General features: G+C 34.9%; 1 protein-coding gene and 1 pseudogene across 1 annotated transcript; one reads left to right on the top strand and one right to left on the bottom strand.

Moving 5' to 3' along the window:
- Positions 1-6,877: 6,877 nt before the first annotated feature.
- LOC147291828 (uncharacterized) lies at positions 6,878-10,653 on the bottom strand (annotated as a pseudogene).
- Positions 10,654-13,414: 2,761 nt separating this feature from the next.
- LOC147291827 (Thioredoxin z) lies at positions 13,415-18,660 on the top strand. Its single transcript, XM_086237821.1, has 4 exons — positions 13,415-13,748; positions 14,209-14,331; positions 17,547-17,627; positions 18,072-18,660. The coding sequence occupies exons 1-4, from the start codon at positions 13,515-13,517 to the stop codon at positions 18,186-18,188; spliced, it is 555 nt and encodes a 184-aa protein (XP_086093947.1). The 5' UTR covers positions 13,415-13,514; the 3' UTR covers positions 18,189-18,660.
- Positions 18,661-19,743: the final 1,083 nt, after the last annotated feature.

Below are 19,743 nucleotides of genomic sequence, written 5' to 3'. Positions count from 1 at the left end.
ATAGTTTCTTCAATCAACTCTACGGTGAACAATTTTAGTTCTTTCCATATATAGTCAGCAAGACCTCCAATATACTTCATGAATACATCGTAGTCATAGACATCGATATTCAAAACCATAGCTTTGTTATGAAACTCAGTTGTATACTTTTGTACCGTATGCCCGAATCTTTGCTTGAAGTGTTGCCATCGATACCATCTTTCTTCTTCATAGCCAACTAGATAGAATTGTTTTCTCAATAGTATCTTGAATTTCTTCCAAGTTAACTTTGATTCATCGTGGTGTTGTTGGTAGGACCTCCACCATGTTAGAGCATGACTTGAAAGTTTCAAGCTTGCAAATTTTATTTTTTGAGAATTAGAATACTTATACAATGTGTAATAAGTTTCTAATGTGTCAATCCAGTTGTCTAATTTTTCAGCATCAACATGACCTCTGTACATAGGGATATCAACCTTAAAATCAATTTCTAAGGTATCTATGGGATTATTGTTCTTACCCGTTTCTTCTTTGTTATCTCTTGTGTTATGGTTGGTGTCGTCTTCTTCTTCGCTCTCCTCGTCATCCTTCTTCTTAAGATATTTCTCCTTAGAAGTGGATGCCCGTGTGGAAATTAATTTTTCCACAAGCTTAGAAATTGATGCTGATAAGGTTTCCACTTGTTTCTCTAGTTTCGTGATTCGCTCCCCATCACCAATTGGTGTTTCGCTTGAGTTTTTTCCTCTCTTGGATCTTGGTCTTTTATGGACAATCAAAGGACCTACAAGTTCTTCACCAGAAGTTCTGCGTCGGCCGCGAGTTAGGACCATAAACCACTGTCACCCTCTCGGATCTATTCGCTCTGATACCACTTGATCCAAAACTTCTAGGAGATAGAACTATAATTTCCTAATCAATAAGAACAAGGAGTCGTTACTTCTCTTTGAAAGCAGACGTCCTTAAAATAAGAGAAAGCTAGGAGAGTTAAAGAACAAAGGAAGAAGCTCTGGAATTGTTTGTCTATTTGATTCAATGATTCAGACTTATATACATATGGTACTTCTAAAAATAACAAAATTATAATAGTTAAATGAATTTAAATCACAAAATACTAATTGCTTAAAACCCAATACGGATGTAAGCCATTAACTTTTGATGGTTTAGAGCTGATTGCTTCTAAACCATTCATTTTTAATGGTTATTAAAATATTTTAATAATTTAGTTAAAGTATTTATTTTATAAGGAAATAAATAATTTAACTTAATTATTATTTTTGTCCAGATCCTCTTAGATCATTCTTGGTGTGTTTCTCAGTAAAAGTCTTAGTTTTATCTAACAAGGTCGGCAGACAAACTGCCACTGCCGGCGGCGGGCAGGCGGACGGTGTGGGATGTGGTGGGGTTGGGACTTGGGTGGCTGGGTTTTGTTTTTTTGTTTTTACTTGGGGTGTGTAGTTTGGATGTGTTGGTTTGGTGTGGTGTGTGTAGTGTTTGAGTTGAGTGGGTGTATATTGAGAAATTTGGTGAGATTAATGAGATTGAGGTATTTTGGTAATGAGAGGGGTGTGTTATGAGAAAATTCAAATTTGAGAAAAGTGTGGGGGTGTGTAGTTAGAGGAAAACTCATAGGTTTAGTTGTCCCTAATTTTATGCTATATTGGTGTTTTGTACGTTCTATTTATTCTCAAGTTAATGAATGATCAAATAAGTCAGTTAAACAAAGTCTCTTACTTGGTGTGTTTCTCAGTAAAAGTCTTAGTTTTATCTAACAAGGTCGGTGAACAACCCGCCAATGCCTGCGGTGGGTGGGCATTGGCGGGTGGATGGTGTGGGGTGTGGTGGGATCGGGACTTAGGTGGCTAGGTTTTGTTTTTTGTTTTTTTTTTTTTTTAACTTGGGGTGTGTAATTTGGATGTGTTGGTGTGGTGTGGTGTGTGGTGTTTGGGTTGGGTGAGTGTGTAGTAAGAAATTTGGTGAGTTAATGAGATTGAAGTATTTTGATAATGGGAGAGGTGTGTTATGAAAAAATTCAAATTTGTGAAAAGTGTGGGGGGTGTGTAGTGAGAGGAAATGTGGTGTGTAAATAGCAACATTTTTTTTAGTGGGGCTGTGGGTGGTTGGGGGTTGGGAAAAATAAAAATTTCCTAATAGGGCGGCTCACATGCAAAAACGTGATGGCAGTACTACCACTGCCATGTCGACATTGACAACCCAACCATCGCATAAAAATAAATACTTATAAATATATATTTTGTCTTTTTGTTACATAAACATGTGAAAACCCAATAAAACAACACAAAATAAAGAAAGGTCCATTGATTTTAACTACTAAATTTCAATAACTTTTTAGTTTACATACTAAAATTAAATATCATTTTAGATTAGATACTAGTTGAATAGTCAAACCTAACAGTTCTATATTTATTTGCTATGCCATTGTGAAAAAGTACAAATCTACCCTTCCCTCATCAGCAACATGACTGACCTCCGGCCAACCTCCAGCCACTGTCTCCTGCCGTCCTCCGGCCACTGTCTTCCGGTCGACCTCCGGCCACCTTATTCCAGCCAAGCTATACTCATTACACAAAAAAGATAAATTAACATTTGACATAAAGGGGATTCGAACCCCTCTTGAATAAGAGGAATACAACATCTTCCACCACTATACTAAGTCAACTACTATGTAAAATTATTGCTTTAAGCCTAATTTATACTATATTGTCATATATTTTTTTGAAAAATAATTAATCTAATTAGTCACAACTAAATCTAAAGTTGTGACTATCACAATTAAGTTGTGACTGTCTTTAGATTTAGTTGTGACTGATTTGAAAATGTGACTCTCACAATTAAATCTAAGTGTGACTCTCAGGGTCGAAAAAAAACCCTAAGCTCTAACATGAAAACTAAAGACAATGCACCTAAAGCACCCCCAAAATTCATATAGCTAGCAACCAATTAACAAAATTTGAAGTTGTAAATGATATTCATAAAAAGATAATTTTAACATAAAACACCTAGATGTTTAACATAAAAGCTAACATAAAAAGGAAATTTGCATTAAACATATACCCTCTTAAGGAGGAAATTAAACATGTGACTGTCAAGCAGAAATAATTTGAAATTCATTTCTATCTTTGCTTCCATCTAGAAGATGCCATCTTAAATCTAAGTTGTGACTGTCATAATTTAGTTGTGATGTGGGACATGCATTTGCCTATCAATTAATACCTAAAGGATTCAAAAAGAAAAAGAAAAATAAGAAAATCTAACGGATTAATACACCACACCTAAAAATAATAAAAAATTAACCGTGACAGTCACAACTAAATTGTGACTATCCAACTTAGTTGTGACTGTTTGGTAGTCACAACTGCATTTGAAGTTGTTATTGTCCAACAGTTATAACTAAATCTAAAGTGTGATAGATATGGAAAGAGATAAAGTTTAGACTCCCAAAAGATAGACCCTAAAGTCCAACATGAAAACTATAGACATTGCACCTAAACCACCCCCAAAACTCATATAAAAACCAATTAACAAAATCTGAAATTGTGACCAATATCAAACTAGTTATGAACTTCAAGCCTAAATGAAAAATGCTGTGACTGTAAAGATTGTAAGTGGCATTTCCAAATTTAATAGCACGTGAGAACTCAGGAGGCATTGGCTCACTTGAAACAAATGTCACCATAAATAAAATTGCACCAAACATTCTCAAAATGAAAAAAAGTGTCCAACTACATGAACCAATTAATATTAGGTAAGAAGCTGTGACTAAGCTCCACAATTTCATGAATAGAAGCTGTGACTGAGCTCCACAATTTCAAAATAATTAAAACTCTAATGTAGAAACCATAACAACGGAACAATCACATACATAATGAGAAATAAAAATCAAATCAAATACAAAAAAAGAAAAAGCAAAAACAGAGCCGAGCCTAAACTCCAAAATTAAACAATATACAAAACTTGAAACACGAAGATTAGGGTTACTGAACTTAAGCACGAAGTGCTCCGCCGACGCTATTTATCGTTCACTATTGTTAGGCTAGGCTCCTCCGGCGGCATTGAGGCACTACTACAAAAGCATTTACTCCTGGAGGAATTAAATCGCCAGGAAAAACAATTTTCTGGCAGAAAAATAGCTAAATCCGCCAGGATTATGAAGCAGTGGCGGATAGAGTTTCTGCCAGCATTAAAACCGCAGGCAAAACACTTTTCCTGGCGGACAGCTGTCTAAATCCGTCAGGAATACCATTTTACGGTGACAAGGCATTAAACTTTTCCTGGCGGATATATCCGCCGGCATTAACTTATTTGCATTGGATATATCCGCCGGCATTGAGTAATTCGCGTCGGATATAACCGCCGGCAATAACTAATCCCTGGCGGATATAACCGCCGGCATTGATAGTATATCCGCCAGGAAAAGTAATAAAATATATAAAAAAATACTTTTCTGGCGGATATAACCGCCGGTATTGATAGTGTATCCGCCAGGAAAAGTAATAAAATATATTTAAAAATCCTTTCCTGGCGGATACAACCGCCAGAATTATTGAATATATATAAAAAAAATAAATGAAATTATATTTGAAATAATTAATATAAAATAAACTAATTAATATAAAACATTTCAAATAATAATTATACACTAATAAAGATAAAAGCTTTCAATTAACAATACATGTCAAAGAATATTGTTCCATCAATAGAGATAAGATAAAGTACGCAAACAAAAATAATCTACTCAAGTCCCGCAGCAGAACCCGAACCGGAAGCTGAATGTGACCTTGATCCTCCCTGCGGACCAAACTGTCTCACAAATTCTTCATCACCTAAATTATCGGAAAGCAATCCGGAAAATCCAACACCCGTAGAATGATGTGACCCACTAGGAGATGGCTGAGAAGGTACCTCTGGCCGATACATAGGCAGATGCAAAGGTGACTGAGGCATAAACGGCATCTGGTACATAGGATGCATCGAGAACATTCCATAGGGAGAATGTGGAGGCTGACTCTGGCCAGAAGGCTGTTGTGGATGCGAGCTCTGCGAGTGTGTTTGTGTCTGCATCATCACTTGCTGTTGCTGCTGAATAAACATCATCATCTGTTGTTGTTGCAATTGATACTGCTGATGCTGCTGCTGTAGCTGTAACTGAGTCTTTAACAGCTCAATTGCCTCATCTTGGGCATCCTGCTTAGCCTGCATAGCCTCTTGCTTCTTCTACCATTCGAGGCACTGTGCCTCCAAAAGAGCTTCTCTTGTCTTCAATGATCTCCGAGAAGAAGTACTAGATTGAGCCCTAGCATAAGGCACCATTTCAGGTGTCACCCCATGTCCATAGAGCCGAACTCTATTTTTCCTCTCAAGACCCATCTCCTCAACATACACTGCTGTGCGAAGTTCAGAAGTGTCATCCGCTCCAGACTCAACCCGTGAGTCAACAAAATTCTCCATGGACATCTAATAAACAAATATTTAGATAAATTTGTAAGTAAAATTTAAGAACATAAAATACACATTATGGAAAAAAAAATAGTATAATATTTACCCCTCTCTCCTCCGATGGCACATCAATACAACTATTGTCTTTGCGCGTGTGGGTGACACGAAAGAAAGTAACGGGATCGGGTTCAACTCCATGCTTCTTCTTCTAAAAATTTTAACCATTAAAAAAATAATTTATAATATATTTCTGTGCCCTAATTAAATAAAATTGTAACTCAATAAGATGAAAAAAATTAACTATACTCACATAATCTTCAGGAAGACATTCAAATGTCCACGATCCTGATGTATGGCTCATCCTTTGTTGAGAACGATTAGCTTTATTTTTCACAGCTATCTCCTAAAAGATCAAACAGAATATAAATTAGTTATAATTGCACATACTAATATTATTAAATATTTGATTAAAGGTTGTCACCTGAGTTTTTGGGTTATCCCAATGTTCCACCATCTTCGCCCACTGCACAGGATCTACATTATTGGGACATCTCAACCGCCGCTGACCCATCCTGCCAATGTAGCACTTCGCTTTCAAATGTGCTCTGTATTCTATATAAGCATGTTCAGCAATGTGCAAAGTCATGGTCTTAATCACGGGCATTTTTACCAAATCCTCATCACGAAAATGATAGTACCCTACATCCATAAAAGATTTAAAAAAAAACAATTATAAGTAAATATTTACAGGTATTTTACTTTTAATATCATTTTAAAAAAATAAATTAATACCCGTATTATGTCCCACAAAGTATTCTTTGTTTCTTCTTCAACCAATCTCCAATCATGCACTAGAGGAACATTATTGGGATCTTTTACTTCAGAAGATATAAACTTGGAAAACTCTATACTGTTTTGAGAAATACACTTCCCGCTCGGACTAAATTTACAATACTTTTTACCCCTATGATCTTTACCAGCCCACTTAATCTTTCCGGGACCACATTTTCTCCTTTGGGGCATTGCTACATATTAATCCAAATTAATATACATGAATGACAAAAATATTGTAAATAATAGAATAAATAAAAACTTTATATAAACAAACTATAGCTTACCGTTTGAACTAGTCTCAACCTGCTCATCGTGGTGCTCGTCCATATGTTCTTCATTATCACTCATCTAAATAAATTATAATTAACCATATATATATATATATATATATACACACACCACCAAATCCATGCTACATAAATATTAATTAATTAAACAAAACTAAATTGCTATAAAACCAATATATAAACACACAAATATATTTTAACATGGAAAACCCTCGAAAGGTAAAAACCACGGGACGTAGTCCAGCACAAAAAAAATTCACTAATAAAAAAATATTACATAAGAGTTCTTAATTACAAAAGAACACCAAAAAAAAAAAATTAATTTAAACATCCATATCATCATCAAGCTCATCGTCAACAATTGAATTAACCAATTCAGTGGGCAAAGGTAATGCTTCATCAAAAGGTGTCTCTTCCACGCCAACCCTTGTTTGCATATCTTCATTGTCAAGTACCCGATCATCCAGATTTGGTATGGCATAATCATCAATTGTATCTTTATCCTCTAATACATCAAAAAAATCTCTCGAATTCGTTCGGACCACTACATGCCAATCTGTTTCAATCAAATCTGCAACATAAAATACTTGCATTGGTCATCCCTAAATCCCAATCGATTGAAGTTCACCAAGGTAAAACCATATTAATCTGTCTTCATACCCCTAGAACTTCCACTATCAACCCAATCACACTTAAACAACATCACACAACGATCCATATCTTCTGCCTCGGTTGGACCACAATATCTAACCAGAAACATATCTGTGACAACACCATAGCAATTAACTTGCCCAACACCACTTGGAATATTTGTAGGTACAAATACACCACAATTCTGATTCTTATGCTTATCATCCACCAATTTTATTCGAAATGTAAAACCATTAATAGCGTGGCTTTTTTATTTCGTCACAAGTGTGCGAGGAGGATTAGCAAGCCAATGCAAGTCATCGGATATCAACGGATCATTAGCATAAAACCTTGCATTAATCTGTGAAAAAGATGACCTAGAAACATTAGGTAAAAATTAATATTAGGGACATGATGAAGAAACTTAGTAATTGAATTCTTACATGTTTCTTGAACCATTCAGGAAATTCCTTCTTGCTTATCTCCATGATTTGTCGCCAAGTGAACCTTTCCCTTCGATGTTTATCTCTCAAAAAGTCCTCATGTTGCCTTCTAAAAGGCATTACTTCATCACAATTATCAAGAATGTATCTGTGGCATCGATTCCTATCATTTAAATCAAGCTCCACATTTTCATCTAAACCTAAATATTGGCCTGTGGAGTCAAAAATTGATAACCCACCACATATTCCACGACCAATACCATTTGTATTTCGACCCTTTCGATTACGACGAGTATCAACATCTCTAAGGTACATGGAACAGAAAGATAAACCCTCATCAACCAAATACCCTTCAGCAATAGAACCTTCAGGACGACTCTTATTTCGCACATACCGCTTCAGTGTTTGCAAATACCTTCAATATTTAACATGAAAAAAAAAATATTAGAGAATCAAAACTAAAATTAATGCAAATGAAGCAAAAGGAAATGACCATTACCGTTCAATGGGATACATCCATCTATATTGAACTGGTCCTGCAATAGCAGCTTCATTTGCCAAGTGAATTGGGAGAAGCACCATGACATCAAAAAATGAAGGAGGGAAAATCTTCTCCATCTGACATAAGGTCAATGCAATTCTAGAGTTTAGTTGATTGAATGCTGCCTTAGTTTCCTTCTTGCTACACAACTGTCTAAAGATAGCACTCAACTCTAGTAAAACCATAGTGACAGATTTGGGTAACACACCACGTATCGCAAGCGGGAGTAATTGTTGCATCAAAACATGGCAATCGTGACTTTTCAACCCATTTATTTTTCTCTCATTCACATTCACACATCGAGACAAATTTGCTGAATATCCATCAGGAACCCGAATAGTAGACAACACTTTGCAAAATGAGGTTTTTTCTTCTTTGCTCAATGTGAATATTGTCAGGGGCAAAAATGTTTTATTTCCTTCTCTACGAGGGTGTTGACTATGTCTTATATTCAAGACTTCAAGATCTACACGTGCAGCCAATCCATCCTTTGTCCTCTTCGCAATATCCAACAATGTTCCAACCACATTATCACATACATTCTTTTCAATATGCATGACATCGAGATTGTGTCTGATCAAAAGATGCCTCCAATAGGGTAGTTCAAAAAATATGCTTTTCTTTCTCCACTGACCGTTATTACTTCTAGAAATTGAAGGCCTTCGTCTTCTTTGTCCAACAGGAGCATTTTGGTCATGCTTTCCAAAAGTGAACCTCAAACTAGATAGTTGTTCAAGACATTGTAACCCATTCAACTATCTTGGTGTCTGACGATCTTCTCGATGACCATTAAATGCTGCTTGTTCCCTTCGAAACCTATCCCAATTGGTAAAAATCTTTGATGCCCCAAATAGAAAATCTTACGACTCACAGGCAAATGTTTAGATACATTATCATCCATGCAATGCGGACATGCTTTATATCCCTTAGTACTCAATCCAGACAACATTCCATAAGCTGCTAAATCACTAATGGTCCATAACACAGTAGCCTTTATCGTAAAAGTTTGGTTTGAAAACACATCATACGTGGTAGTGCCAACCTCTCACAACTCATTCAACTCATCAATTAATGGTCGCAAATACACATCAATGTCATTTCCAGGACTTCTCGGTCCTGGAATCAACAAGGACAATAATAAATTTGGTTGCTTCATATACATCCATGGAGGCAAATTGTAAACAGAAAGCACCACAGGCCATGTGCTATGGGCATTGCTCATATGGCCAAAAGGATTAAATCCATCACTTGCCAGCCCTAAACGCACATTTCGAATTTCTGACGCAAAATCAGGGTACAAATTATCTAAATGCTTCCATGCCGGAGAATCTGACGGATGCCTCATAAACCCATCCTTGGAACATTCAGTTGCATGCCACCTTATATGTTCAGCAATATGCTTCAACATATAAAACCTCTTCAATCTTGATTTTAAAGGGAAGTACCACATAACCTTAGCTGAGACTTTCTTTCTAGAAGTATCATCTCCTTTGTTATCTTTATATCTTGATTTGCCACAAACAGAACATGCAGTCAATTTTGAGGTGTCTTTCCAATATATCATGCAATCATTAGGACATGCATCAATCTTCTCATATGTGAGACCCAACCCATTTATAAGTTTTTTTGCCTTATAACACAAGTCCGGCAAACAATCTCCATCAGGCAACATTCTTTTAACCAATTCTAGTAACGTAGTGAATAAACTGTCCGGCAAACTCTCTAAACACTTGATCTGGTACAATCTTACAACGGCCTCCAATTTCTTAAACTCTTTACAACCAGGATACAACTCTTGATCTGCCTCTTCAAGCAACTTGAAAAAACTTTCGGCCTCTGTTGGACGCCCATCCACGATAGCAGGTTGTGTCAATGACCCAACCTCTTCTTCCGTTATTGGTTGAACAAATATGTCATTAAGAAAATCATGCATACCATCCATCTCTTCTCCTACGTCATCTTCTATCTCCCTTAAATTTGGCTCTCCAATATTAGGCTCCCCATGATGCCGCCACCAAGCTTTTTTGTAATCTTTATCCATATCATGCCAAACAAGATGATCCACAATAGTTTGTCTTCCAAAAATATATCTATTGCAACATTTTTTACACGGACCAATAACGGAAGAAGATGACCCAACCTCTTCTTCCGTTATTGGTTGAACAAATATGTCATTAAGAAAATCATGCATACCATCCATCTCTTCTCCTACGTCATCTTCTATCTCCCTTAAATTTGGCTCTCCAATATTAGGCTCCCCATGATGCCGCCACCAAGCTTTTTTGTAATCTTTATCCATATCATGCCAAACAAGATGATCCACAATAGTTTGTCTTCCAAAAATATATCTATTGCAACATTTTTTACACGGACATTTGAATTTATCTGGCCCAACACCATTCGCAGCCGCTTGATCTAAAAACAAATTAATTCCATCTACGTATGCCTCTAACTGTCGCGGTATCGTCAACCAAGTCCTATCCATGCTTTATCTCTTAGATGAAAACTCTAGACTCTGACGCCTACAATCTTTCAATCCCTATCATGTAGGCATACCTATTCATACCTATTATATTAAATTCAAAAAATATTCAATAATAATTTATGATTATTTATATATGTCGAACAAACAAATTAAATTCACAAAATATTCACAAATAAGTTGTATGTTTGTTAATCTACTTAACCATTTTTTTTTATTTGAACTGTAACAAATAAATTATATCTACAAATAAGTTGTTCTATATTTATTTATCTAATTAACCCAAATTTTTAAAAAATTTCAGTCAATTTTATTTTTAATTTGAAATAGAACAAATGAATAAATTAAGTTCAAATAATATGTTATATTTTTATTTATCTATTTAACCAAAAATTTGCATTTTTTTTATTTCTCCTATTATTTTTATTTTTAACGTTGATACATGAACAGTAACATAATACTAACATTTTTCATATATACTACCCTAATAATTGTATGTTAGCTAAATAATTAATATTTTTCATACTACCCTAATAATATATTAACACTAACATACAATGCAAAAAATGAACACAAATCTAATGTATACATATATATCAATTAAATCAAGCATATATAATTTTTAACATATGTAACATATATTAACATATTTCAACACATCAACATATAAAAACATATTAAAAAAAAATATATCCAAGCTAGTCATAGAAAAACCTTGTTGCAAAATCAAAATCAACACTTAAATCTTGCTGCACCAAAATCACCACTTAATTGGCCTGCAAAAAAAAAAAAAACAAAAAAATTCACATATATAACAATAATGAAAATGGATATACAAATACAAAAATTAAATATAATCTAGCATATACAAAAATCAAATTCGGCATACCCCCAAAGAATTCAAGAATGAAGTGGATCTTGGCCTCTCAGACAAGAAATTGGAGAAGATTTGGATAAACCTAACAAATTATAAATAAAAAAAATCAGAAAAAACTTAACAAAATCTGAAAATAACCGGAGCTTGGTGGCGAGCGAGAGAGAGAGAGATTACCGGAGCTTGGTGGCGAGCGTGGTGGTGGAGCCGGAGCCGAGCGTGGTGGTGGCAGCGATGAGGAGGAAGAAGAAAGAAGAAAGATGGAGATGGAGGAAAAAGAAAGAATCGGCGCGAGGAAGAAGAGAAGGAGGAAGAAGGAGAAGGAGGAAGAAGCGGCGCGAGGAAGAAGAGAAAAGGAAGGAGAAGAAGAAAGAGGGTGCGGACTAGGTTAAGTACTCAATCCTGGCGGTTTGGACCGCCAGGATTTATTGATGCTTGCGGTCTAATCCGCCAGGATTGAGATCGCGCGAGAATTTTCCCTCTCACTCAATCCTGGCGGATTGGACCGCCAGTATTTCTAAATCCTAACGGTCTATTACGCCAGCATTGATCAATCCTGGCGGATTGGACCGCAAAGATTGAGTGAGGCGCATGAGTTTTTCTCTCACTTACTCCTGGCGGATTGGTCAGCCAGTATTGATCAATGCTGGCAGAATTGACCGCCAGGATTTAGCAATCCTGGCGGATAATATCTTCCGCCAGGAATTGTTAAGCATTTGTGGCGGACAACTCTAATCCGCCAGCATTGTCCGCCAAGAATAGCCATTTTTGTAGTAGTGAGGTTTGACGCAATTGGACCTCCAAATGGTGCGCTCATGGAGAGAGAGAGAGAGAGAGAGAGAGAGAGAGAGAGAGAGAGAAGAGAGAGAGAGAGAGAGAGAGAGAGAGAGAGAGGATTAATACAGATTTGTCTTGGAGTGTTGTTTGGATAACGAGAAAATTTGCAGGAATTGGAAAAAAAAAACTATAATTGGCTAAGAAATTCAAAGAAACATAAGCATATTACCAGAAATTGAAAGAATTGTTGAGAAACTAGACGAAATTGATGCAGATTGCCAAGAAATTGAAGCAAATGGTCAAGAGGATTGTTTTGTTTGCGTCATTTGGGTTTAGGGATTCGTTTGTTTCCACGCTCAAATATGATTAGCAGCTGAAATGAAGCTATATATAGGCCAAAAGAAACAGGTCATGCTGAAAAGTAGTTTTGGTACCTAATCTAAAAGGTTTTATAAAAGTTAGTAGCTCATCTAAAAAACTATTGGGTCTTACTGCTTTTCTAAAAGATTATTAGAATTAGGTATTTAATCTTAACTTTCTACATAAAGAATTCAAATTTATAAAGTCACATCACCTTAATTTTAGCGGTAATAAAGATTACTACTCAACAGTGGCAATTGTTCTAGTACCAAAAAAAAAAAAAAAAAGACACCTCGAGCCCTTGGCATAACAAGGATACGTCAAGCACTCTCGACAAAAAGGGCCAATCACTTGACCATGTTTAAGCAGTGCGACCTTTTTAAAAGGTGGACTTCTTTATTATTTATAAAAAATAAATGAACCTTTTTAACATTACAAACATTAGGTGTATTGATTTCACATTTGGAAGTCTAGTAAGTTTATTTATTATTTTCACTTTTTTTAATTAAGATTGTATCCTAATTTTGAAAATTTTCAAATGACGAACCAAGGCCTAAACTTACCAAATGTCCTTGGGCTGTACAAAATAGGCCTTGGATGGGCTTAGTTCAACTTATAGTCCTCACAAAACTCCAACCAAAAGGAAATAAATGCAGAGATTCTAACTCTGGCTTTGGGTTTAGATTCTTGAGCTACCAAACCGGCCCAGTAAATACATATGCGAGAAGATTGCCCTCTCTGTTTCTTGGGATTACGAGAAGATTACTTTGGTCATTTGGTGTTGGAACAAAGTCTCTTGTAGAGCAGATACAGTGGACAGTTCACTCTTTTGGCTCTGAATTTCTAAGAAAAGATGGCTCTGCTCCAAACGCAAACAGCCCCTCGTATCCATGGCTATAGCTTTAGCATGAAAACCCGTAGTTACTCTTCCATGGTCTTACCATTCCATGCCCCACCACCACCTTCCCTTCCTGTTCCCTCCATGAAAACCCATCACCAAACCTCACCGTTTTCACCCTCAACAATGAAAAGAAGGTTGCTTTGCAGACCCCCTCATGGAAAACATGTCAGAGAAGACTATCTTGTGGTATGCTTTCCCTCGAATTGCTAATTTACTTTTCCATTGCCATTACCCATAATATATTGGTTTTTTTTTGTTTTTGTTAAAAATATAAAAATTCTTGCGTTTTTTCTCCTTGATTTTATGGGTTGGTTTGTGTATTCACATTATTTATCTGGTTGGTGAGAAAATGTAGGAAAAATGAAAGAATTAGATTTGAACTGATTTTCAGGGCGTTAATTTAGCTCTATATGGGAAATGGGAAAGCATGGAAATTTTGTTTTCATTTGGCTTATTTTTAATTTTGAAAGCCAACATTTTGAATTTAGATTCTTATTTTATTTGTTTTTTATCAGCTGTAGAGGCATCTGATAGAAGCAAGGCAACCATAATCAGTAATATTAATGATTGCTTTTAGAACTCTTTAATATATATATTTTTTTTAATTACAAATTTGAGCTTGTGTATGTGTTGGTTGGGAGAGCAGAAGAAGATGTCAGCCCAGGAGGTCCAGGAACTGGTAAAAGGAGAAAGAAATGTACCCCTTATTGTTGATTTCTTTGCAACATGGTGTGGACCCTGTATATTGATGGCTCAAGAACTTGAAATGGTATGCTCTACATATGCATACTATGCTGCTTTGTGTTCATATCTGGGATTTTTTTTTTTTTTTTTAAGCTTTAATGGTTCATATGCTCAATTCTATTGCATACCAGTATTAGTACTTTAATATGGATTTCAAACAGGCTGTCTAAGAGAAATTCCTTTTTACTCAGATATGGATTTCATTTTGCAAATATGAGGTTTTTTTACTCAGTATTAGCAATTTGAGAAATTCAAACCATTTTGTAAGTGCACATGCCTACTATGCCACTTCTAAGAAGCTAAAATAAGGAGGTAAATCCTGAACCGTTAGATCCAGAATTAAACCACTCTCAATTTATGTGTTTTAGTCTTGACTGTAGGAAGAGATCTAACAACCCAATATTACTTATTTTAGCTCCTTACTAAAGGCTACTTATATTTATTTTACACATGCACATAATTCACCTGTGGGACATTGAGACTTCTCATAGCTGTTGATTGCGTTGAACAGGATATAAAGTTAACTCAATCAGTAGTGTTAAGTGACGTTGTGCTAACAAAATTCTGCACATCACAAATGTCACATGGGTGAATATTCCTGTAAAAATATATTTTATTTGAATATTGTAGGAGTAGTGCAAGTGTAGTACCAATAAAGCATATCATTATTGGTCAAATTTTTTTTGGAAAGGAAATTACTTTTAATTGTTGATGAATGTTGATGAATATTCTTACTTATGAAAGGATGGTGAGGTAGTTCATAGTGAACAATAGACAAATCGTTTTCTCAGCAATGTAACTTCAGGTTTATTAGCCCCTATCTTCACAAAGTATTATAGACTCTTCTGTTAGGATAGGATTATAAAGGAATTTTGTTGAAAGGAATTGTATTTTTGATGTAGAACGAACGTTGGACTAAAGTAACGAATGCTAGGTAGGTGAGAAACGAGTGCAGAGAGCAGGGAAATTATGTGTTTAGGAGGAAGAAGGATTGAGAACTGAAGAAGGAAGGGGAAGAGAGCAGACAGAGTTAGATGGGAAAGCAAGAATAACAGAGATTTCAAAGAAGCAATTTTATCATTCAATAATAGTCTGCCTTAGAGGCTTACAGGAACCTATATTTAAAGGGCTGAATCCCTAACACCAATAGGAAAATGAACCTTACTAGGAATAGGAAATAACAAGAAAACAGGAAACAGAAAAATAAATTAACATAACTAAATCCTAATCCTAGACGGTATAGGATAATCCTAGACGGGATAGGATACTGCATCAATTTTGTACTGGAGAAATTGTTTTTCCAATTACCATTTCTTCTGCCATATTTTGAAAAATGAGTTTGACACAATTATTTATTTGGAATTTATTATTAAAACTACAATGAAAGGCCTAATATCTAATGTTTCCACACAGATAATTTACACTCTTTGACCTGTTCTAATATTGTTTAAACCTGAATTAAAGCTAAAATATAATACGTGAGAAACTTAATTTATTTAAATGGGTGAGGTACATTATTTGTATAAGGTATTTCTGAACCTTAGTTAATTTTCACCCTTTGACATTTCATGAACATTTGAATTTTAGGATGCTTACTGGAGTTCTAGTGACAGTGATGTTAATTGACTGGATTAGGACTATCTCCATGTGCTGCCCAAATTTAGAGGTCCTGTTCTTGTAAGATCGTGTTTGATCATGGTTGTATGATTTTCAGTGTTTCTAGAGAACAGAAAATGTAATAAATGGTGGTCCACCTTTTTGTAAAACATTCATGGATGTCCATATTTGATCATATGGATATTATGTTAGAAATGTGCCTCTTCAATTGGGTGGTAAATTGAGAAAATCCTGATCCTACACGTTTTAATGGAGGACAAGATATTGAAGAGCACTCAGAATTATTGTTTTTTATTGGATGGGATCTATGGTCTTAGGATAGTGATGTTAGCTTTTTATTCCATTGGAATTCTATAATATTAGATGAATGAACAGAAAGTTAATTTCCTAGAAAGCGGTCTCAAAAAAGGAGGCAACATAAGCTACTTTTGGTTTTCAGCTGACAAATTATTTGTTAATAGTAAAGTCTATAGACCAAGTTTGCAACCTTATGTTTGTATTTTCCTGAACCATTTCCATACTCTAGAACTACTGCTTAGTTTGGTATTTGGGAAATGTAGATCCTATAAAGTAAAAAGGGCACTGGGATATTCTGATGATTTTTTTGCTTGCAGTACCAAATCATATGTACTTGGTAACAGTGATACTTATCATTAAAATAGAAAGAAATAACATGTTTCTCTTTTTTCATTGTCTTTGTCATTTCAAGGAAATTAACTCGGACTATTTGCTTTATTCATCTCATGTTATGTGAATTCTTCTATAGAAATTTAAGCATGACACTTGTTTCCTTATTGAATCCTAGGTTGAGATCTTTATAGAAGCCAAATAAAAATCGAATAACTTAATCAGTAGACCCAATTTTGAACAGGGTGATAATAAACCCAATTATTCACCTTTTCAAGAATCAGGAATCTAGATAGCATGTTTACCCACCTTTTCAATGCTGTATACACTGATGCAGTCATACAGTAGTTCTCACTTGAATATCAGCTAACCACATACTTAGGGGTTATTCTAAAAATTTTTAGAGCAAAATGCTGATATTATGGGCTATAGGCGATGGGGCTATCAATGTGTCAAACTTCTTGCAGATAGGAAAAATCAAATATGATTATATATCGTAGTATCTAAACCAAACCAAATAAAAATATCGACATGTGTAGATTTTCTTTTGAACAGGCTACCAGAAAGTCTTTCATTGAAAGTATTAATTACCATATAAATTACAATCAGTATTTTAGTTGGACCTTAACGTTAATCAAATTATTTCTACCCAATTCAAATTTAATTAGAAAAACTGTTTGGCTCACATCCTAACAGTTTAAGCTTTTAGGAATATATAAATTTACAAACTTCTCTACAACTTCGTTATCAAAATTTGTCAGTAGTATTGTTCTCCAAGAAATATCTGTCACTTCCAGATGATTTTTTAGTGAACATTCAGGTTTGAAGTTATCATTTTCCCATTTGAAAATACTCTTTTTTATATTCACTGAATTGCAGTATTGAAGTGGGTCATAGAGGAGTTCATACAGCAAGTAGATATAAGCACCTGACTATATGTGATTTCTAGGGTATGCAAATATAGGAGTAATGTTAAAATTTGGATTTTTGTAACAGCTTGCTGTGGAGTATGAGAGCAACGTAAAAATTATTAAGGTTGATACAGATGATGAGTATGAATTTGCGCGGGACATGCAGGTAATTGCTTTGTTTTTTCCTTTTTACTTCTATATTTTATTTTGTCACTATTCTCTCATGACCTCCCATGCTCTCAAACCCTACTTGTTGCTCAGAAATTTCTTTATGGAACTTGTGGGATCTAGTGACCTTTATGAGCCATTTAAAAAATTGTGTTTGTAGCTAGATTTGTTCATAAATAAGTTTTACGTTATACTAGATCTTGTATTGGTCTCAAACTCTCAATGATCAATATTTCTGGATAAACTGTATAGATATATTGCTTTGGTAATATCTCTAAATGAAGAGATCTATTTATTGCTACAGATGTTACTATTTGAAAATTTTTATGCAACAAATGAAGCTATGCAGCATTTTTTTTGCTATTGTCTTGGAGTTCAAATGATGCTTGAATTTGGTGGAAAATAATTTGGAAAAGAATATCTCCTAAACTCGTTGACTCAGGTACGAGGATTGCCTACATTGCTCTTTATCAGTCCCAATACAAGTAAAGATGCCATCCGGACGGAAGGGCTCATCCCAATACAGATGATGCGGGACATCATTGATAACGAAATGTGAAAGACTCTTGGAATGATTTGCTTATTGCAGCACAAATTTGAGGGGCCATGGTTTTGTAACTTTTGTTTGGTGATGGTACAAGCCTTCCCATTACTATTTTAGGTTTGTTATGTCCTAATTTACTAACTGGAACATTTCCTTGGAGTCTAACAATTTTGTAGCCATATGATTTCGGATAGATGTAATTGTAGGAATGTTTAAATATAAGGATGTGTGGCCGTCAAGCTCACGGAAACGTATTAACTTGAATCTGATTGTGGAGCTCTTGTGCCTGACATTTGGTGTCATATTTCCCTACAGCTTGCACAATAAGAGGTGCGTTTGGAAGTGAATGAATCCAGGGAGGGTATAGATCTGGATGATCAAATTCATTTATATGTGTAGTGAATTATTCTTTATTTCTTTTCTTGAAAAACAGGAGAAAACATCTGTATCGGGGATGCATACATAAAATTACTTAGTTTGCATGGAAGAGATTAGTGAAGTTTCCATTGTGTCTTGTAAAGGGTTATGGTACTTATTTGGTCTTGTAGCAAATACAAATAGAATGGTAGTACAGACTACAAAGAGTGGATAAAAGGGAGAACAAAAGGCTACACAGTGGGAGAAAGTGAAGAACTGAAAATAGAGAAAAAATCTGATCGAAAGAGATGGAAAAACCAGAAAAATTAAATACGATGGTGGGTTTTGGATCTATGCTCCTCTGGTGTATGGTGGTATTTTAGAGAAAGTGGTTGGTTTGTGGGGGAGAAGATGAACAGCCCGCCAACTTAGAAAAGGGTAATGAAGCATCTTTTTTTTATAAAAAAAAAAAAAAAAAAAAATAGGGTTAGATATAAAAATGGTTTACGAATTTTATTGTGATTTTTAATTTGGTCAATTAATTATAAAAAATGTCAATTTGGTTCATGAACTTCCCAAGTTATATCAAAGCAATACAAACGTTAATTTTCATAAAAATAAAAAATAAACAAAATTAAGCCTAAATTTAAGCCAAAATGTGATGAATGGACTGAAATATTTTTAAAAATGCAGTCACATGTTGTGCACATGACTAGTTTTGTTAATTTTTTGGCTGGAAGTTAATATTTGTACTATTTTGGTACAATTTATAAAATTTATAAATTAAATTGATATTTTTTATAATTAATAAATTAAATTGAAAATAAAAATAAAATTTGTTGATCATTTTTTGTATTTAACTCAAAAAAAAAATAGTAGTTATTGAGTTAATAGTGTTAGATAGCTGTTAGGTGGGCAATCCTAGTTGTAAGCTGTGAAATGCACAGGTGATACGTGGGCAATCCTAGTTGTTAGCTGGCATATATAATTGTTGTCTAATTAAGGACCATTCTACCCCCTCTATTATAATATTATTTATATCTATTGATAAATCATGGCACATGATTTGGGCCTTGATTCTTGGAAAGGAGGGCTGAAAAACTAGGATTCTACTGTCTTTTCATTTTTAATTGGACCAGTTGCTCCATTATGCAAATCTTGATTACTTTTCATCTGAAGTGACAAATTTGTCCCAACTCCTACCTAAAGCCAC

This window comes from Dryas octopetala, chromosome 3 (assembly GCF_963921425.1).
Source record: "Dryas octopetala chromosome 3, drDryOcto1.1, whole genome shotgun sequence".
In the NCBI taxonomy this organism is placed as follows: domain Eukaryota; kingdom Viridiplantae; phylum Streptophyta; class Magnoliopsida; order Rosales; family Rosaceae; genus Dryas; species Dryas octopetala.
This window is presented reverse-complemented; position numbering and strand designations above follow the sequence as displayed.

Coding starts and splice junctions, on each gene's coding strand:
- LOC147291827 (XM_086237821.1), top strand. CDS start 13,515: ATGGCTCTGCTCCAAACGCAAACAGCCCCTCGTATCCATGGCTATAGC. Junction 13,749..14,208: donor TCAGAGAAGACTATCTTGTG/GTATGCTTTCCC, acceptor TTGGGAGAGCAG/AAGAAGATGTCAGCCCAGGA. Junction 14,332..17,546: donor TGGCTCAAGAACTTGAAATG/GTATGCTCTACA, acceptor TTTTTGTAACAG/CTTGCTGTGGAGTATGAGAG.